The sequence below is a fragment of the Canis aureus genome, chromosome 1 (genome assembly GCF_053574225.1).
Source record: "Canis aureus isolate CA01 chromosome 1, VMU_Caureus_v.1.0, whole genome shotgun sequence".
In the NCBI taxonomy this organism is placed as follows: domain Eukaryota; kingdom Metazoa; phylum Chordata; class Mammalia; order Carnivora; family Canidae; genus Canis; species Canis aureus.
This window is the reverse complement of record NC_135611.1, coordinates 39,064,313-39,087,066: the sequence shown is the minus strand read 5'-3', so window position 1 is coordinate 39,087,066 and position 22,754 is coordinate 39,064,313. Positions and strand designations below refer to the sequence as shown.

The following is a 22,754-nucleotide window of genomic DNA, read 5'->3' as shown; positions in this document are numbered from 1 at the left end:
ATGGCAAAACTATTTATTGGGCATTTGCTGTATGCAAAGCACTGCACAAACAGTTCATATAATCCTCAAATAGGTGAGGCAACTTGCCCAAGGCCACATGATTTGGGTAGCAGAAAGCAATTCAAACTCTTATCCAACTCCTTCCTTTCCACTGATGCACTGTGTTATCATCTGTAATAAGTAAGGGCTGGTTTGTTTCACTTTGCAAACACTATTCTTGATGCTATGTATAAGATATGAATGATTGTTACTCACAAATAGCTTTAAATCTCTGCCATATGTTTCCCTATGATTATTAACTCCCAAACTTTTGGCAGCATTTTTACTGCAAAATGTGGGCTACAACCTATTAATATTTTATCATTTGCCATGTGTACTATAACCAACTTTACCATCGTAGAAAACATTAGACTAAATTTTTTTATAACTAGATAATTATTTTCAAGTAATGCAAACAATAAACTCATCCTTTATTATCAACATTTATTCTTATATAATTTTTTAGAACTGATATGGTTTAAAAGTTTCCTTAGTATATCCAAGATGAGCAAAGAAGAATGTTACCCAGAGCAGGTTACCCTCATTCCTTAAGAGCATTCTTTGGGAAACTGAAATGGAAATGTGCATCATGTATCTGTTGCTCAGTATTATATACTATTTATGAAGCCACACAAATTATGTATAAACAGACCCAAAACATTATACTAACAACACAACGAAGCAGCAGAGTACAAAAATAATTAAACCATGGCGCGCCTGGTTAGCTCAGTCTGCTAAGTGTCTGACTGTTGATTTCAGCTCAGGTCATGATCTCAGGGTGGTGAGATCAAGCCCCATGTCCAGCTCCATACTGGCCATAAAGACTGCTTGGGATTCTCTCTCTCCCTCTGCCTTTTCCCCAACCCATTCACACATTCTCTCTCTCTCTCTCTCTCTCTCTCTCTCTCTCAAAAAAAAAAGAAAAAAAGAAAAGAAAGAAAAAAAAGAAAAGAAAAAAAAAGAAAAGAAAAGAGAAAAGAAAAGAAAAGAAAGAAAAAAAGAAAAGAAAAGAAAAGAAAAGAAAAGAAAAGAAAAGAAAAGAAAAGAAAAGAAAAGAAAAGAAAAAAGAAATTAAACCTTAAGCAACTATTAATTAGAGCCAAAAGAGCCAAAGGTCCCAGGTCCTGGGATCAAGTCCCACACCACGATCCCTGCTCAGTGGGGAGTCTGCTTATCCCTCTCCTTTTGTCCCTCCCCCAGCTCCTGCTTTCTCTCTTGCTCTCTGTCAAATAAATAAATAAAATCTTCAAAAGATCCAGAGGAAAGATTTTAAAAACTTGGGTGCCTGGCTGGCTCAGTCAGTAGAGTATGAGACTCTAGATCAGGATTGTAAGTTTGAGCCCCATGTTGGGTGTAAAGATTATTTAAAATTAAAATTTTAAAGAAAATTTATAAAGCAGACAGGTAATGAATGTCTGACAGGCATGGCTCTTTCTTGCTCTTTCTTATTCTCTCATTTGTATACAAAATTACTCCAAGGCAGCCCGGGTGGCTCAGTGGTTTAGTGCCTAGTGCCTCCTTCAGCCCAGGGCCTGATCCTGGAAACCAGGATCGAGTCCCACACCGGACTGCCTGCATGGAGCCTGCTTTTCCCTCTGCCTGTGTCTCTGCCTCTCTCTCTCTCTCTCTCTCTCTCTCTTTGTCTTCATGAATAAATAAAATCTTAAAAAAATAAAATAAAATAAAATTACTCCATGAAGAAGGCTTTGTACAAGTGCTTCAACTTCTCCTAAATTTATGATATAGCCAATGGCTTTGGCTTATTCCTAACACTGCATTTAGCATATCTGTTGTTCTGGTAGATTGGACTTCTGTAATAGTGTACTCCACACTAGAATATAGCCCTCATTGGTTTATTTTTTTTCTAATTATTAGTTGAGATTACACTACGGTTTATGATACAAAAAAACACTAACCACTCGATTTACATATATATTTAGTTGTTACATGCTTGTTTTTTAACCCATTCATCAAAATTACATAAAACGTGGCTATTTTCTGTACTGGAAATGGCTACTTTGCTTTATATCAAAGACATCTCTGGAGATTTTAAATATAAGTACAGATTTAATTTTTCATTCAAAAATCACTTTTCTGCCAACTCTTTCCTCACACCTCTCAAATCCAGGAAATCGCCAAGATTTTCAGAAAATATATTTACTTATTCTTGGAATGCACTTGGAAGGAGATTAAAGTATGGGAAAATAAAAGCATATGAATAGGACTTGTGGGCTAAAAGAGATATAGTCAATTCTTTTTGTTGTCAGTTCCAAGAAAGAGAGAGGAAAAACATGGAAGGAAGGGAGGACAGGAGGGAGCAGGGAGGGGCTCCATAATTTGAGGCAGCAATTCTCATGTTTCTCAAAGCTATACCTTCATCAATTATATTTATCAAATTATTCAATGCATTTTTTGTTTTAACACATTTATAAGTATTACCCTATTTTGTATTTGGTGAAGGCAATAAAATAATATTCCAAAGGGAAGAGTTCTAATGCAGATGATGGGATTTTATTCTGATAAGACTGTTAAAAGTTATGGTTTATTATGTATCCAACTGGATGGTTATGATTTTTCAAAGTACAGAAGATATTGTCTCACCCAGAGGTCTACTAAAAAAAAATCTGGCCACGAAATTACTTCAGTTTAGTCATCATGGAGAATATTTCCAGGCAGTAGGAAGTATTGGGCATTGGTATAAAGCTGTCAACTGGTTTTTATTTATTTATTTATTTATTTTTAAAAAATTTTATTTATTTATTCATGATAGACATAGAGAGAGAGAGAAAGAGGCAGAGACACAGGCAGAGGGAGAAGCAGGCTCCATGCCGGTAGCCCAATGTGGGACTTGATCCTGGGTCTCCAGGATCACACCCTGGGCCAAAGGCAGGCACCAAACTGCTGAGCCACCCAGGGGTTCCCCTCAACTGGTTTTTATAATTAAGAAAAAAACTTTAAAAATCATCAATCACTGAAGACAAAACAGGGAGAATCAATTTGTGTAACAGAAATTGACGGGGGGTGGGGGTGGAGAGTTCAAAAATTCCAAAATGTTAATTTTACTCTTGGAATCTATAAGGCAATTTCAAATGGCAAGGTAATACTCTTTAGAGACTAGCAGAAGAGAAAGGAATATAAAATCAGTGGGATAAAAATTAGTTTCTATTTCAAGTACCTAGTCTATGCAATATGCAGTAGCTATAATATTGTCTACCTCTAGGGGATCCCTGGGTGGCTCAGCGGTTTAGCGCCTGCCTTTGGCCCAGGGTGTGATCCTGGAGTCCCGGGATCGAGTCCCACGTTGGGCTCCCAGCATGGAGCCTGCTTCTCCCTCCTCCTGTGTCTCTTTCTCTCTCTCTCTCTCTCTCTCTCTCATTAATAAATAAATAAATCTTAAAAAAAAAAAAAAACAGAACAAAACAAAAAAAAGAAATAGTAAAAAAAAAATATTGTCTACCTCTTACAGGTATAAGGACACCTAGGATAACAGAGGTGAAGTGAACTTATAAAGTATCTATACGCTGAGCCTTAGATCCTTAACTGTAAAATGGAGTAGTAACAGTAATGACTTTACTGGGTAATTATGAGGCTTAAATTAAATTTGTGTAGAACTTGCTCTGATTTGTGAATGTATTTGGTATTTCTTTTCTTAATCAAGGTCACCTAGTAGTGGGGAGTTTTTAGAGTTTCTTCCGGTCTCAAGGCCTCACCCTCTTTCTGCTTTACTACACATACTCTGAGCACAAGGAATGGGAGACTAAACTCCTGAAGACATTTAGCAACTTCCAATACCTTAACAGGATTCCAATATTTAAAGGCCAAATAATAAGTTTTTAGATGTCACTTGGAATTCTAGTTATAATATAAGAATCTCTCTTACCCTAACACACTACTGAGAATAAACTCCTGCTTCTAACAGTGGGCAGCTATACCGGTGCTCTGTAATCAGACATTGTTATTAAAGATCAAAATACCCAATACATGTATGTGTGCATCCATGCTCATGCGTGAGCATGCGTGCGCACACACACACACACACACTCACACAATGGAGTATTACACAGCCATAAAAATGAGATCTTGACATCTGCAACAATATGAATAGCCCTAGAGGCTGTTATGCTAAATGAGATAAATCATATTGAGAAAGACAAAGACCATATGATTTCACTCTTATGTAGAATCTAAAAAACAAAACAAATGAATAAACAAATGAAAAGCAGAATCAGGCCTATAAATACAGAGAACAAACTGATGGTTGCCAGAGGGATGAGGGTAGCGGATGCGCAAAATGGCTGAAGGGACGGTGAGAGATTCAGGCTTCCAGTTACAGAATAAATGAGTCACAGAAATAAAGGCACAGCATAAGGAATATAGTTAATGATACTGTAATACTGTTATATGGTGACAGATGGTAGTCACACTTGTGGTGAGCACTGCATACATATAGAGCAAGTGAATCACTATGTTGAATCACATGAAGCTAATGTAACACTGTGTGTCAACTATACTCATCTATAATTTTTTTAAATTAAAATACCAAAATAAATTATTATTGTTTCTTGGGCAAGGTGCTAAATTCTATAAAATGATATTTAAATCATTACTGAAGAACTTTTCACAAGCCAGGGACCTCCATGAGATATGGAATACAGTGAGCCAAGTATTACCAATATGTAATATGTGCCTATGGGATAAATCATGCCAGAGACCCACTGGAGAATAATGTTAACACAGACTCACCTACAAAGAGATACAAAAGGAATTCTTATTCTGAGTCCAAGGTGTTTAAAGTCAAAATTACTACTACATAATTATCGATAAAGTAGAAGGACAGAAAGTAAAATGAGATGGGTGGTCACAATTCCCTTGTAACTTGACAGCCAAGTGTATTTCATGGACTTGAATGCATGCATTTTTACATTCAAACATGTGAAACCAGGGTGGAGAACAATAGGCAGAGAACTACAGTTGATTTTGACTGACAGCTAGTGATACAGTTGCCATGTGTGCACATGTGCAAGTGTGGCTGCCACTCCCGGTGGCATGACTGCCGAGCTGCAAGGCCACAACATTTCAGCTAACAAACCACTCAACGGCCATTTGAAGAAAGAATGAGTTCCTGTCTGAAAACCTGTGGATGACTTCAGATGAGATCAAGAAAATGCCAGCATCCAAACTCCTAAAATGGTTTGGATGAGATATAGAGATGATGAGGCACTCCGAGACTGTGTCATTAACAGGGCTTCTGCTGGCCAGATGGTGACATCTTGGGTACAACAGCAGTAGGGATGGGAGGGACCTGAATGGAAAGTGATTCAGAAGACTCTGCCTACAGAAAGTCATAGGATTACCTCACATTAACTTCGTGTAATCTTCATGTATGCCTGAGTGATAAATCAGACATATAAATATGTCTAAGATACTCCTTTTGAGAAGTTGAAAAAAAAGAATCCTAATTGAAAACCATGTTGTTTAAGAGGTAAACTGGAACCATTCCTCTTGCTCACCAGTGGTCTTGCCCTCTAGTGTCTCTTAGACTTGATGGAACACAATCTACTTCATACCTTCTTCCCCTGGTCTGCTGACCTCTCAAACACCCTCTCTTAGGAGAAACACTACTCTTGTCCATCTGCCCTCTCCTACTTCTTCATTTGTGATTCTTATATTTGGTCCCATATTGAATCTGGCCCCATAAAACATAAATGCAGGTTAAGAGAATAGGCTTGGGGTACCTGGGTGGCTCATTTGGTTAAGCATCTGCTTTTGGCTCCAGTCAGGATCCCAGGGTCCTGAAACTGAGCTCCATGCTCTGCAGGGAGCCTGCTTCTCCCTCTTTCCCTGCCCCTCACCCCACTCCTGCACATGTTATCTCTCTTTCCCTCTCTCAAATAAGTAAATAAAATCTTTAAGAAAATGAAAGAGGACAGGCTTAAAGTTACACTGTTGAGAGTAAAATTCCAGCTTCCCTAAATAATGGCTGCATGGCCTTGGGCCAATTAACAAATCCCATCTTCACCCCAGCTTCCTCATCTGTAGAATGGGAAGAATGATGGCTTCTTCCTTTCAGGGTTGTTTCAAAGATGAAACGAGAAAATACATGTAAAGTGCACATGTCCTGAGCACACATTAAATCACATTAAATCACATTAAATGTCCTTTTAAGTGTTGGCAACTCTCTTTTTAATATTGTTTTGCAATTCATTCAGGAATGTAACCTTTTTTCTAATGTATCTTGAAAACATTTCAAGCTCATGAGTCACAAGCCTCTCCCGTGTCCCATCCCTGCTCCCTCCAACCTGCTCAAACTGCATAGCTGACATATGGGAAGAACTCCTGTTCTCCAACACAAGACTCTTTATGGGTTATCTTACTTGTTAGCATGTTCAATTTCCACAAGACTTCTTCGAGGAGGCATTATCAACCTCACTTTTCTGATGGTGAAACGGACTGGAAAGGATTTAGGAACCTATCTCAGGTCACAAAGCCAGGTGCTGGGGTTTGGGCTCTGCATTCCAGATTTTGAGTCAAAAACATTCATGTTCTTCCCTCCCTTCCACATAATGCATGCGTATCAGCAGAAGTAAAGAAAGACAAGGCACGTGATCACCACATGCTTATCAGTTTCCTCTTATGTCAAGCAATCATGGCAACACTCGGCAGCTCTGTGGGATTCAAACCCAGGTCTGAACACCCTGGACTCACACTTCTTAATTTCTCTGCTCTTTTTTTGCTTTTGCATTGGTTAGAAATTATTCTTATAAGAATAATAGTATATAAGAATATTCTTATATGGAATTATTCTTTTAAGAAGAAATAATTAGTTCCTGGAACAAAACCACGGATTCACACATTTATATTAAAAATATCTAAGAGCGAGTGTGTCTAAAATGCAATCTAAGAGAGAAAATGTTTGTGTAGGGAGGAATTATGTTTGTATTTTGTCTGGCAGCATACCATACACTAGAATGTATGCCATAAATACGTTAATCATTTGATTAGTTTTAATTGCAAGAATTGATTGCTATTTTATTAGCTTTAATTGCAAGAATAGATGATATCCCTCTCTCAATTCAGATTAGGAAAATATGGCCAAAAGAAAATTGTAATTCAAATAAGTGCCATTTTAGGATTTTCGTGTGCCTTCACAAATTACAACATTTAATACATTCCTGTAAAAGACAGCCTACATGAGTATGTAGAATTTTATTTTATAAATTATTTGCATGTACAGTTTTACACAAAGGACAACAGGAGAGTCAGAGGAGCTGAATAACAATAAAACCACGTCCCAAGGTGAACTTCTGATCAAGAGAAATCTGGTTTGCAGGGTTTTGAGGTGAAAGGCATGCTCTCCTCCAAACACAAAGGCCACAATTGTTCCTCCAGGTTCTCGGAGAGCAGGAAACACCCTGCTAGAACCAACTCACACAACTGCAGGGCTCCATTTCCTTAGGCACTCAAGAAAGTTCATTTAGTCCTTCACTCATTCGACAATATTACCCGGTGCCTGCAACGCACCAGAAAATGCACCAGGAATGAGGCAGGGACTCGGCGAGGAGCCACATTAGTGGGGGCAAGCCAAATGGGCTCACAGCCTTGTGCAAATCATAGTAGAAACCAGATCGCATCACTCTGTGACTGTCTTCTGGAGAACGTGACCCTCACGGGAGGGTCTAGGCAATGCTGTGCACTGGACACTTGCACAGACCGGAGAGCAGCAAAGATGTTAAAGTATGCGACTGGACAGGCCCTTGCCAGGAAAACCAAGCCTGCCTGGAGGGCTTCTGATTTATTGGGTAGACTTTAGAAAAAATTAAATGTATATTCTTCACTCAAAATGCCTGTCTTTGTCAATGTGGTTGTGTAGATTGATTAATTTCCAAAATGAAGTTGAAGTTAAATTGATTGAGCTCAACGGATGTAAAAGAATGCATGCTGCATATATACAGTTTGCCACCAGTGCTCATTATTCAACCAAGAAACAAAGGACATTGCACAGACATCCTGTTAAGGGTGCATGGATATATTTTAAAGTGGATGAGGTTGGCCAAAAAAGTGTCCATAATTGCATGAATACACTCTGTCCTCAGGGTAACTCTGGGAGGGAGAAAGGTAAGTTTTTCATTTAAAATTGTTCAAGAGTCCTCTTTTAAATTAAAAAATCCTCAGTGGAGCAGCATATGGCCAGGAATGAGGCAAGAAGGTATTCATTTTCCAGATTCAGATGAAAGACTTTAAAAGCTGCTTTATGTGAAGTGATTTTATTAATGATATAAACCATCCCATTCTTTATCAAACACTCCTTTCTTGGGATCTCTACTTCATACATGCAACTCTCCACTTTAAAAAAAAAATACATTTGGTGCTGCCTGCCAGTATCATTGATTTTGCTAAATATGCTTGCTAGATCATGGAAGACTTGAAGCATAAGATTTTAGAGCTGAAAGATGAGGCTTTCATGCCGTGATGTTGGCTCCTGCAGAGCCTGGGGGCTGATTGGAGTCTCAGGGTATGAACAAGTATTCTGAGGCTGTGTCTCAAAAATCACGGCTCTAACTTGAAATTAAGGCCAGCCTAGAAAGATGGGTCTCTTTTGAAGATGCCACAGATCCTTTTCGGTTATTTTCTAGAATCTGAGAGAAAACACCAGGATTTAGGGGCACCTGGGTGGCTCAGTCAGTTAAGCATCTGCCTTCAGCCTAGGTTGTGACCTCAGGGTCCCAGGATAGAGTCCTGCATCTGGCTCCCTGCCCAGCGGGGAGTCTGCTTCTCCCTCTCTCTCTGCTCATACTCTCACTCTCTCTCTCAAATAAATAAAATCTTAAAAAAAAAAAAAAAAAAAAAAAAAGCAAAAGCTGGGATTTAGAGGGTCTGGGAGAACAACGGTCTGTCATAGCCCAGTGTGTGATTGCAGGCGTGTCACAAATTCTTGGCCCCTCGATGCCTTAACTACACAGTTTCTGAATCAGATTATGCTATCCCAGCCAGGGTAGCTTTTCACTTCTAAAATCCTAATTCTATGTATTTCTTCCTAATATTTACTCTATATCTTTCTTGCTTTAAATTTACTTTCTTCTCACTTTGAATTCGGTGGGAATAAAAACAGCCATTCGTCATCACCAAACATATACATGATACCATTTATGCAGAACCCATAACACTCCTACAAAACTTTTTGGAATGAATGTTTTGGGGCTGCCTAGCCTGTGCTAATTATTGCAGTAAGATCTATATGTCTTGGGCAGCCCGGGTGGCTCAGCGGTTTAGCGCCGCCTTCAGCCCAGGGTGTGATCCTAGAGACTCGGAATCGAGTCCCACGTCAGGCTCCCTGCATGGAGCCTGCTTCTCCCTCTGTCTGTGTCTCTGCCTCTCTCTCTCTCTCTCTGTCTCTCATGAATAAATAAATAAAATCTTAAAAAAAAAATCTATGTCTTTATTCCATTTGCTCCAGGTCCTGGAGCCAGAAAGCAGTGAGGCAGGATCTGAATCCAGTAGTCTGGATCAAATGAGTCCTGAGATGCCGCATTTCTGTAGAAAAATCACAACCACCTTCAGGTGATGGATATTCAAGGCTGTGGGAGCCAGAGCAGAAACTCGACACGTGGCCCTGCCCACCCACCACCTACCATGTCCCACTGCCTCACCTCCCACTCTGGTGAGCAGTTACGGGCACAAAGTTACAGCCCATCCCCTAGGGAGTATTTTTTTTAGTGAGAAGCGGGGTGGTGGGAAAGGAGAAAGCAACAACACATACATATATAACAATCACACAAAAGCATCCAAGCACACATCCTAATGATCTATTTGCATTTTGCTCAAGGAGTAGGGAGCCTTGCTTCCTCCTTTCTTTCAAGTTGGAACTCTGATTTCCCATGCTAACCATAATGCTACATTACTGTAAACATTTATGCATCGTCAATTTAAACAACACACATACTCTATGTCATTCATCAAAATGTAAAAACGATCACAAAAGAGGCCAAGGCGGAACCGCTGTGAAAGCCGTAACATTTATTGAAGAGCGGACATATGTTTGCAAATCACAGCGCTGCATGGGCATACAATCCGTGGTTCATAATGCCATTCCAAGTGAGCTTTAAATAGAGCCTTCTCAGTTCCTTTTAAAAACAATTAAGAAAGTGGGGGAAAAGTGTCAGTTGCAATTCCATTTACAAAAAAATAAAAAATAAACTGCAGCGTTTATTTAGAATGAATCTGTGCTCGGCTACTTGCAGGTACACAGATTGGTTATTTGGACCTACGCACACATTCCCATAAGGTAGAACTTTTCCGTGAATAATGGCTTTAGGAACCCAGAGTATCTCAGAATATTGTCAAGCTTAGAGAACATGACAACAACAGGAACAGAATTTCTACCATTTGTCCCAATTACTACACATCACTTTGCCCTCAAGATATTCAATTCAGCATTTTATTTTTGGAGTAATAAAGGAAAAAATCATCTGACAAAGGGCATGACACAGAATGCATCTATAAAAGACACTTCTCATCTTAAATTTGAAAAGCTGACTTACTTCCTTTTGTTCCAGTGGAAGAAATTTTGGCCAAATTGTAAAATAAAACAAAACAAAATAAAACAACCACATCACCCAGTTCTTAATGTGGAATGAAACTTCCCATTTTCCTCTAAAAGTCATCTTTTAACAGCAATAATAAAAAACAAAATTTCACTGCCAGGCATTTAAACAATTTAAAGGAAAATATCTGTTGGGAAGCCAAAAATAAAAAAAGTTATGTTATTTATTTTTCTGAACTACTTTTTTTTTTTTTCCTTTCATGGATATATCTAAAACAATGATCATGGAGTAGAAATTTGATTTTATATCTTTGGAGATTCCTACTATGAAGCTAAAGAGTATTTTTCCTTTTTGTTGGAGGGCGGGGGAAGAGTATTTTTCCAATCAAAGAAACTGCAAGTGTAAAACATCTGATGTAGGACTATCTGATGGCCACTGGGATTGCTAAGAGAAAAATTAAAAATTCTAAAAGAGAAAACCTGGCTGATTTGCTTTGCTCTGCACAACATATTTTGTTTAATACATTTCTTACACCTTTATTCAAAGCACAAGCTGTCAGCTGACTTCTGAGCATTCCCTGAACTTGATTGGCCCTTGATCTGAATACAGAATTGGCAATTTCAGGTCAGGCTCTTGCTCATTTCTTGTATACATCTCTGGACATTATATTTTACTCTTTCTCCTTTATTTACTTTGAATTCAGAAATCTCCTACCTGAACATGATGTTTTGATATGTAATTTAATATTACATGTAAAAATTTATATAAATCAAATATTTCATCTAAAAATGCAATTTTATTTAACCTCTCTTTTTTTTTTTTTTTTTTTATTCTCCAATGCCCACACAAGGAACCTGTTTACAGTGCTCAGACTCTTCACACTGCAGAGAACAATCCAGATAAGCTCATCTCAGTTTTCTGGCGGGTGCTTCCTAGGCAATGGTACATCTGGCTTTTCTTCACATAGAAAAGTTCGCTGATCCACCATCATCTGCTTGGTATCTTGGCTGGATTTATCCCAGAAGAATCTATGGGGGAATGCCCACTTGCACTCCTAATTTGTAAATCACAGTCATAAAATCAAAGGAAAATGCACATATACTATCCACTAATTCGTATACCAAACTTACATATCTAAAGCTATAAAAAAGAAGACAGTTGAAGAAATACCTTCATATGTATCTATGTGACCATTTCCTCAGCCTTGAGAAGTGCTGGCCTTACACATTTGCTCATTGTTTTTAAAAATCACATTCCTTTCATTCAATCAATAAACATTTAGTTCACTCCTGCTGTGAGTGGCCACTGTAACCTTTCTATTCCTTTCTAAAAGAAAGCAAAGGGGCTTTATTTAGTGGGTTTAAGGCAGCAGTAAGAACATGTCAATTTATGCTTGAGTTTTTCTAGTCAGTTTTAAGGTGATCTCTTTCATGTAAGAGGAAAGAAGGAAGGTCCCAATAAAGAAAGGAGGGAGGAAGGCACTTAGCACTTACTATGTGTCAAGCACAAGGCCAAGAACTCTGAGGCTGTTTGATGCAGAACTATAGCAGTTATTTATTTTTCTCGTCTTATGGAGAAGTATAAAAGGCTTTTGATGAGTTCAACAACTGTTCAAGACACCACTCCCCATGCTACACTATAGCTTATGTTCTAAACAGATTCACCACCTGAAGAGGCAATCAAAATGATTCCAAAATTTGAATGAAGATCCGAGGAACTCCAAAGTCAAAACTCAAGGCTTACTGTCTATATTGTTGATTTCACAATACCAAGATGCTGGAAATCTCTCGAGATTGAGAAACCACTTGAATACAGCTATTCTAATTTGCTTCAATTCCTTTGGTGGGAAGGAGCCCTTGCATTCCCCTGAACCAAGAAATATTTTATGTAAACAAAATCTTTCTTTCTTCATGCCCCAGCACTCTGTTATAAGATGAATAGAACAAAAATTTTGCTATACCCCTCCAACTTCCTCAATGTTATGAAGTAAAAAGTCTCTAATTAATGTCTCTTAATGTTCTAGGAAATACAAATCAAGATACTCCTCTAGCTCTGATAATATATTTGTCCCTTAGCTATTTCCTTTACTTTTATCTATGAAAGATATCATGATTTAAAAATGTAAAAATGCTACCAAAGTTACTCATCATAAGAGTAATTACCTTCAGATACAATCCATGGCAAGACTACTTCCTTTCTTTTACATTCTAACTCTTACCTGACCTTGATGTAATGGAAAAGAATCAAGGGGTTCCTTTCACACTTCTCTGCTTAAAGCTTTCTCTCTCTGGCTTTAGGTAAGGAGTCTTTCAGGTCCATTGGCTATTTCACCATTTTAGATTGTGATTCTTAATTTAGGCAGAAGATCATTATTTTCAAATTCCAATAGCAGACACCAAGAGATTTAAATTCAGCCAATTACACTGAGGTTAGACATTACACAAATAGAAAATAAAACCTGAAATCACCAGAGTCCCCTTTTTTTGGTTGCAGTGGATTGCATTATAATGCCAGTGGTGAAAATAATAGATTTTTCAGATAGTGGGTCCTTTCTAGCAACAGTTCAACAAATGCATGTAAATGCACATCTGTGAAATAAATCTGCCACAGATGCTGCACCTGGAAATGAGGTCTTGAACAGGAAGCCATTTATTATCACAATAAATTATATCTGTAATCTATCCAGACCTCCCACTCCTTAAGAAAAATCTAGCTTGGAAATTTGAAAGACTGGTTCACTTGGAAAAAAAAAATGATTAAAGGTTGATTGGAGTTTAATCCTTACTTATCTGCAAACTACACGTAGTTTAAAGGACAACTTATACATGCTTTCAAGCTTAATTTCCTTGCGTTTGCATTTAAGAATGAGACTGATTTTACAGTGTCTAAATTAATCTCTAGAAGTAGATAAACTATGTAAACCTCAGATTTTTAGAGCAGTATTGTGATAAAATTGCCCTTGGAGACCTTAACTGCTCACCTAGGGACCAGCATGCACCAGGAAGAAAATGAATGTAAATTGCTTCTCCTTAGAGTTTCCTACACTGGAGCATCACAATGCTGATGTAAACTTAAACAGATCCTGTGTACTTCCAAGTAGTGCAGGAAAGACTCTGTAACAGGACTGTGCTCATGGGCTTTCAGAAGCTGCCTGCCCCGGGAGCCTGTGACATACCTGGGTCTTCTTTGATAATTTCCTTTAAGTTTTTGATCCCATAAACAGGGCTCTATTTTAAAAAATATTTTATTTAAATTCAATTTGCCAACATATAGTATAACACCCAATGCTCATCCCATCAAGTGACAGGCTGTGTTTTCTAAGCAGAAAAACAAACAAACAAACAAAAAAAAAAAAAAAAAAAAACACCCTACCTGCATCCAAAGGCAAGAAGAGTAAGAATTAGAAATCCACCAGATCTGTTGTGACTTCCTTTCCCCACTCTATTCCACCCTCCTTTTGGGCTGTGGTCCTGCAGGATCCGTAATGCCCACTGCCATTGCTTACCTCCCCGCCCCCCCCAAGCCTGACATCAGAAGCCTGGGGGTGAGGTGGGATGAGGCACAGCACTGGCCACAGCAGTTCCCAGGGAGCAAGGAAAACGAACTATCACATTCCACAGCTGTTCCTGCTCAGTGTCTGTGAGAGCAAGACACTGTTCCTGGTCCTAATGCTAGGTTAACCTTCAGCCAGGTTAAATAAAAAATGAGAAGTCAGAAAAAACTGTTTGCCATTAGTGATGTTCCTCAGTTCATCAGCTTTATGATCCTACCGATAGACAAAATAACAATGAAAAGCACCTTAAAATAAGAATTCCGTCACCAAACCATTCTATATAGAATTAGATAAAATACCTCAACTCATAAGAACATGGTCCTCTATGAAGTGAAAAAAAAAGGATGTTAAAATATAAAACTAAAGCTACTAATTCTCAAGTTAAAGGCTCATATGGAAATAACGTAATGATGAGCTCATGCCAGAAACCTGCTTTTGTCTTATATGACACTTAAACTTAGTTATCACCCAAATGCCTCAGCCAACCTCATTTATTTTTATCAAGAATTCAGAGAATGGAGGGGAGAATCCCCAAAATAGGCAGGAGACCTGATCTCAAAACCTAACTCAGGACTTCTTTATGTATGATGGTTCACTGCCTCATTTCTAGCTATCATAAGTTAGTTACCCAGCATACTAAGTTGATTATTCCAGATTTTTTCCAAGCAAAAAGTTAAGCTGATGAGTATTTCCAGGGTCATCATCCATTTCCCTTTTTGAAAGAAGGTTCTAAATATGCCCATTTCCAGTCTTCAGGCACCTCATGATCCTCCACGAGTTCTCAAAAATGATATCTAGCGGTTCTGTGATGACTTCGGCCAATTCATTAAGTACTCTAGGATGCCAGCCATTGGTACCTGTGGATTTGAACATATCGGGGTTATTGAGGTTCTCCTTTACCCATTCTTCCCCTAGTCCATCATGGATTCCTGCTTTTTTTTTTAAGTAAACTTGACGCCCATTGTTGTGCTTGAACTCACAACCCTGAGATCAAGAGTCACATGTTCTACCAACTGCTACTTCTATCTGTAAGTCACTGTTGTCCCTTTTGAGTTACCACAGGAATTTCAAAAAAATAGCTTTAAGTCTCTGCTTTTTGTTTATCAATTTTCTCTTGGAAGCAACTAAATGAAAAAAATGTGTTTTATTTTTCTCAAGCCTACGTCTTGTTTTAAAATGTTTCGTTCTTTTTTCCTTTTGTGTTTCTTGTAAGAATATGAAAGTTAAAAAATTTATTTTTCAAGATTTTATTTATTCATGAAAGACACAGTAAGAAGCAGAGACATAGGCAGAGGGAGAAGCAGGCTCCCTATAGGGAGCCTCATGTGGGATTTGATGCAAGGACCCTGGGATCAGGACCTGAGCCAAAGGCAGAGGCTCAACCAGGTGCTCCATAAAAAAAAAAAATAATAATAATAATAATGAAAGTATACCTTGCAACAGCTTGTCTCCCTAAATCACACCACTCCCTACAATTGAGCATCCTTAGTAACAGAACAACGGTCAACACACTTGGAGACATTTAAAGGCCACCTATCTCGTGTTCAGAGGGTACAGATCTATTCAACTTGTATCTGCAGTGCTAATTCCAAAAGCACTTTCTGAAATAAAAAAGACTCCAAATCATCTTTAATCTGAATCATTTGTATGCATAAACAGTAGCTTTTTCACATAAGCACATAAAAAGCATAGTTGTGTAGGAGCTGGAAGAGAGGAAGAAGGATTTCTTCTGAAGCGGCACCCTTGTAGAATTCATCTGTTGTGGTGTGGTCACCTGTGCCGATGTTCTGGGATTGCTATTACACTAATTATCACCGAGCTCTGATAGGTGTTGACAGTTTTAACCCTTTCATTGTCACAGTGATTCCTCAGAAACGGAAAGCCAGCCACAGATTACAGTTTCCTGCCCATATGTTGCCGTATGCCCCAAATCCCATGACAGATCGAGACTAGACAGAGGGGAGGAAGAAAGAGCGCAAAGGAAGAAGGAGGACACCTGAGTCTTCTGTGTGATTTCTATCTGACAGGCAAACTGTGCCACTTGGATTCAACTGTGTACTGGTTTCATTTTGTTTTTCAACTCGGAAAGCTTTTGGTAAAGGTTGAATCAATTTTGGTGTCTTTTGTTTTGTTTTTCTAGTTTCCATCTCTATAGCCTTACCCCCAATTTCCTCTCTTAAAGCTGTGATAAGCAAAAAAAAAAAAAAAAAAGTCATGTTGCAGACATCATTAAATGACTCTTTTAAAAATAATTCTGCACATTTCTCTAGGGTACAACAATTTGTTTTAGCACATGCCATTTCACCCCTGCTCAAATAGCCACCTGCTGATGGCAATATGTTAACTAATATGTCATTATTAATTAGTTTGGGTAATATCATCCAAGAACTGCATCTAAATGGAAAGAAAGTGTTACCATCTATCCTCAGGAAGTTTCTTTCTCCAGGGAATCAAGCTCTTTCTGGGCCCTTTTATTTTTTTTCTATATTACTAATACCATACTACTAATTAATATATTCAAATAGTCACTCAAATAAATTCATATCTAAGCCAATGCCTCTATTAAAATCATCTCCTGTCATGAACTATGAAAGAGCAACGTTCATTCTGTCTTGACAAACTAAGTTTTTTTCGGGGGGAATGAGGGGAGATTCTGTAGAGGGAAGCCACCCTAGTATAAAGTAGGCAAGACTATTTGTTTTTTTAAGATTTATTACTTATTTGAGAGAGACAGAGAGGGCATATGAGCAGGGGGAGAGGCAAAGGGAGAGGGAGGAAGAGAATCCCAAGCAGACTCCACACTGAGCACAAAGCCTGATGCAGGGCTCGATCCCATGAACCTGAGATCATGACCTGAGCCATAATCAAGAGTCAGATGCTTTAACCAACTGAGCTACCCAGGCACCCCAGGACAGTCTGGTTTTTAATGCTGTAATAGGTGAATGAATGAAAAGGCATTCCACCAAGAACCGTAATGACTATACACCGCGAGAGAACGCATTTCAAACAGAAAAAGCATAAAGAGCCTCAGGTTACAGCATTAGGAGTTTCTGAGATGGCAGGAGGACCACAGCTAGGATCAAGGAAGAGTCACAAAGGGAAGGAAGATTCTCGGAAGTCTGCCCATGCCAGATACAGCTCTGGCTCAAGTCAGAATGATGGTCTCACCTACCTTGAAAGGTCATTTTTATTCTAGGAAGCTCTGAAAGTAAAGAAAATGCCTTTGGACAGGTTATCACCAGCAAACACAGACACCCTCCATATTAAACTCCTCTAAAGATGTGGACTATGGAATCATTCACAAATCTCACATCAAGCTGACAGCCTCCGAAACCTCCTGTGCCTTTGGTTCAACAAAAACAAATCATATTCATTAAACAAGCCCAGCCTTGCATTTTGCTATTTTTCGTTCTTTGGGGGAGAAGGTAGGAGGCAGACAAGCAGGATTTCTGCAGTTGGGTCATGGAGAGTTTCAAGATGTGAGAGAGTCACAGAGAGCAGTAATTAGCCGAGCACATGTTGCTTCATGATCGCAAGGAAACATCACTAATTTCCCTGTTACAAACATGGCTTCATGCTCTGGCAGCTGACATGCAAAGTGACATCCTTGCTTCTGCTCCTGATAGATCCCACTCTTCATGTGGAGTAGAAATGAACAGATTTTTAAAATTCTGGCCAGTTGTAAGGAGAAAACCGCAGTAAGTCAGTCTTATGGGCAGACAGGCAATGCCAGTCTGGCCTCATTTCACAGAGTTGCTCTCCCCCCTGCACATTTTTCATATTTCCTTTTCCCCCTAAGTTACATGGCATATGCCTACCAAGAAAGAAGCTCTTTCTTCCCTCCACCAAGAAAAATAATAATCTGTTTATATGTATTTATAGGCTTCTTTGGATACGGTACTAGGTTGACAAAAAAATCATACATAGAATTGTCTCAACTCTGGTCCTTTCTCAAAGATCATGAAAGCCAACCTCAGGTATAAGAAACAGCAGGTTATAGTTTTGGTTCTATTAGTGCTCTTTGGAGTTTTGCTATTTTTAAGGATGATCTGTGAAAAAATGAATGTCAGTGGTTTGTTTGTAATGTGCCAAATTACATCTCCCTATTTCTAGGGAAACACTGCTAAAAAAAAAAGTTTCTACCCTAGTTGGGCTAATTCTTCCCCAACCTGCCTTTGATCAAGACCACTCTCAATCAGAGTTCTTACATTAGGCCCACACAACAAACCTAATTCTTGAACTGAACTGTGAATTTCCCGGTTTTACTTGTTCTAGGCTATTATGGGGAATGGGAGAGATGGGGGAGGGGGAGTCTTTCATTTCACAGATACTTGGCAATTCTAATCTATGTTAGAGTTCCAATCTGAGAAACAGAGAGAGGCAGCAAAAGTTATTTAATGAATAAAGATACTATTGTCCTGTGGTTAAAAAGATTTATGAGATTACATTTTTTTCTCAGTTGATTATTCTGAGTTTTAACTGATTTGAAGTCTGTTTCTCTTTTTAGCTGGTGATTTTCCCCCCTAATTAAAGATAATCAGAGTTATATGGAGGCTACTCCATTTAAAAATCATTTCTCTATTATGTTATTATTCTAAAGGATATAGCTCTATTACAGACTTAGAACCAACAGACCGAAAATCTCTATATTGGTTGCTGGATAAACACACAAAGTGTATATAAATAACTGATGTAATTCCTGACAACGAGGTGGTGAGGGTGGGGACAACTCTCAGGAAAAAATTAAGATTCAGTACAGATACTACCTTCTCTCCTTCTGGATGACACAAGGGGTGCAAAGCTGAATCTTTGGGTGGTCGGGTGACAAGATAAAGGTGTTTTGTTTTGTTTTTTTACATCATGATTTTCTCAAGCTAAGTTTACCAACATTCAGCTACATCACATTGCTTCTCATTTGGGAACCAAGGATGGTTAGAATTTGCTTAGAGAGAGGGGCTTAAATACAGCCTCATTTTAACTGTAAACTCCTCCAAGGGCAGAAAATCACATTTCATATTTCTTTTTATCTCCAGCAGGAACATATATATACACATATACACATATACACGCGTGTGTGTGTGTGTGTGTGTGTGTATATATATATAAAATGTCACACATGCTACTACTGCCAATTGATTGAATCATCCACAGTATAATTTTTATGTATAATTTCTCAGTAAACTAAGTTCCTATTGGAATATATTAGTCTAGCAAGTCAGCATCCATGCCCTTTTTCTGCTAGAGGAGTCTTACAGGGCAGATTTCCCAGGGATTCAGTCCAAGACTAAAAAATGTTTGATCTACTCCAGAATGATCTACGTATATTTCCTTTTTCTGCCTTTAAACACAAACACCCAAATGCTACATAAACTTCTGTACAGTTATCCTTTCTGTCTTCATCTGTGGTGTGTCTTTGCAAGGTACTGACTGACTACCCACCCAGTCTCCGGAAAAAATTAAGCGGGATAGAAGAAACCGCACTGCTTCTCACTACCTCCTCTGGACCCACATGGGTTCTCAACTTCACTTGGGGCTTTTGTGCAGGTTTTCAGCAAATGGAAAGGACACCAGAGATGCTGGAAATGTTTTTACCCGCTTATTATTCAGCAAACTCTCAAGAACAAACTCAGAGGTTAAAAGACAAAAGCCTCTTTGTTTATACTATCCTCAGGGCATTCACCGATTTTATAATTTCTCCAACAGAAGAGCTATGAAAACTCCAGCTTTCTTAAAAGCACTTGGTTATGTTCATCACTGAATATTCTGAATATGCTAAATTCCCACACACTGAGCCCAGCCCTCAGGGGGCTGTGGTCCGCTGCCCACCGAGTGGTAGCAAGTTCCAGGAGAGCAGGTTCAGAGGCCCTGGACGCCCTCACCGCCTAGAGTGAGAGCCACATCTTATCTCTACCAGGAAGAAATTATCAAGATTTAACTCCTGGGAATTCTGTATTGTTCTTGCAATAATTTTATAATAATTAACAGCTGTCACAACATGAAGCTGGGGGTAGGTCACTGCACTCTGAAGGAAACATGGTAGCCGGAGGGGACAGTGTTTTTAAGAACAAAGAGGGAGCTTGAGCATATTTACAGACTGCGTGGAAGGATTCCATGGAGAGAGACCAAATGCCAGAAGACAAAAGGATAATTATGGATCAGAATTATTATGTGGGATAAGAGTAGATCCCCCAGGGGAGGGATTAGTCTTAAAGGGAAGAGGGGTCATTCCTCATCAGAAATAGGGGGAAAAACAGATGGGCAAAGATGCCAGTACATTCTGAAGGGAAGGACACAAAGGGAGGGAGCAAGCGTGCACACAGCTTACTAGCTCTTGGGAAGGGCCAAGTGGAGGCTCTGAGGAGCTGGGGGTAAGAGGGGCAAGGGTAGGGTTTTCAGCTGAGGGGAGAAGTCTGCAACAGCCATCGAGGGAACCTGGACATGAGATCAGCCTTACAGGTGCCCAAGGACAGACTCTATGGAATTATAGCAAAATGGGCCCTTAGAGGTTTTGTTTATGCTTCAAAGCCTCCAACTACCACCCAAAATCGTGATCAAGACACAGGCCTAGAAATGAGTTCTACAAATCCAGAACAGAAATGATGAAAATGTTAGAAAGTGCTGAATATCAGTGTTCTGGCCTCCGGCACAGCTCTTCAAAACATACACGGTGGGTCTTTTGATGAAAGTCCTGTTGGTGAGGGTCTCAGTTCCAGCGGGCTGGTATAGCAGAACACCAGCGACTGGTTGGTTCATAAATGAAAGATATTTATTTCTCACACTTCTGGAAGCTGGGAAGTGCAAGATCAAGGCGGCCAGAGAGTGTCTGTTGAAGGCCCTCTTCTTGGTTCACAGCCACCATCTTCTCACCGTGCCCTCACATGGCAGATGGGGTGAGGGAGCTTGCTGGGGTACCTTTTATAAAGGCACCCGTCCCATCCTAGTGCTTTACCCTCATCAATCATCTCCCAAAGGCCCCACCTCCAAATACCATCATACTGGGGATCAGGTTTCAACCTAGGACTTTTAGAGAACACGTGCAGTCTACAGAAAAGTCTGTCTCTAACGAAACTCATGTGCTACTTACTCACTGAAGGATTCTCATCTCTCTCTCTCTCTCATCTACCATGTCATAGTAAAGCCATCTATTATTATCTACTAATGGTCTGAGGACACCATTAGCACTAATCCACTAACCCTTATTACAATTATCACCGATATAATTGCCCCTAACACTATGTTTATAGTAAATACTATGAGTATTATTTTAAAGATTTTATTTATTTATTTATGGGCGACACAGAGAGAGAGGCCGAGACATATGCAGAGGCAGAAGCAGGTTCCCTGCGGGGCGCGCCCAATGTGGGACACGATCCCAGGACCCCGGGTTCACGCCCTGAGCCAAAGGCAGACACTCAACCACAGAGCCACCCAGGTGCCCCAATACTATGATTATTATTACCTCCTTGTCCTGGCAACTGGGAGCAACTACTATTTATTCAGTGACCTTCTCCTGTGCCAGGCACTGTGCTGAGAACATCGTGTCTTTATGCATGATCTCCCTTACTTCTCACCATAAGCCAATGTAATGGCTAACATGCATCCAGTTTCATAAATGAGGAATCTGAGGCTTTAACGTGTAGATAACCTGGCAGAGTCAAAGGGCTAATCAGTGGCAGACAGGGTCTGTCCAACAGCACAGCCTCCCCTTACAAAAGCGTGTCTGAACTCCCCATCAGTTTCGATTGAGAATGTATAATAAATGAGCAGCGTTCCCCAAAGTTCACATCCCTTAGAAGGTGAACTTAGAAATGAGGCCTCTGCCGAAGGTTGAGGTTCTTGAGATAAAATCATCCTGGATTAGGGTGGGCCCTGAATCCAATCACTGTGTCCTCATGAGGACAGTACACAGAGAGACCTACAGAGAGGGGAAGTCCATGTGAAGACAGAGGCAGAGAACAGAGACATGCAGCCTTAACCAAGTCATGCTCAGACCCCTCTGAAAATGGAAGGAGCAGAGGATTCTCTCCTAGAGGCTTTGCAGGGAGCATGGCCCCACCAAGACCTCGACATCAGACTTCTGGACTCCAGAAAAATGAGAATAAATTTCTGTTGTTTTAAGCCATTCAGTTTGTGGCACTTTGTCACAGCAGCTCTCAGAAACTAATACCTTTCACAGAAATATAGAACTTCTCAAATGCTCTTAGGAATATTTTTAATCACTTCATTGTTTTTGGCATTACATGCGAATGTGACCTTAGGCAAAAGGTGTTTTTATTCAGAATATTAAATATTGTGCATAATGCTTACTTAGATATTATATTTAATGTCATTTATAATAATATAAGGAAAATTTTGCTTCTTCAAATTAAATAAATTATGTAAAGTATTTAATTATGTAAGAAAAAACTGATATAAAAATACATTAAAAACTATACACCGTGTTTAGACATGGACTCTGTGTATATTAAAAAGCAGACTGAGGCTTAACCATTTGTTACAGCATCAAAAATACAAAATAATCAGAATTTGAAATGATTGCTTTTCTTCTGTTTAATGTCCAAGGTTTATTTATTATTTATTTGAATAGTTATGATTTGCTTTAAGTCACAAGATAAGAGAAG

At 39.2% G+C, this 22,754-nt stretch overlaps 1 protein-coding gene across 1 annotated transcript in view; it reads right to left on the bottom strand.

Annotated features, from left to right (window-relative positions):
* Window positions 1-10,033: 10,033 nt before the first annotated feature.
* Window positions 10,034-22,754, bottom strand: part of SAMD5 (sterile alpha motif domain containing 5) — a 57,382-nt gene continuing 44,661 nt past the window's right edge. Inside the window, exon 2 of the mRNA XM_077896412.1 lies at window positions 10,034-14,990. Coding sequence (XP_077752538.1) covers window positions 14,928-14,990 — 63 coding nt within the window. The 3' untranslated portion in view covers window positions 10,034-14,927. The remainder of the gene's footprint in view (window positions 14,991-22,754) is intronic.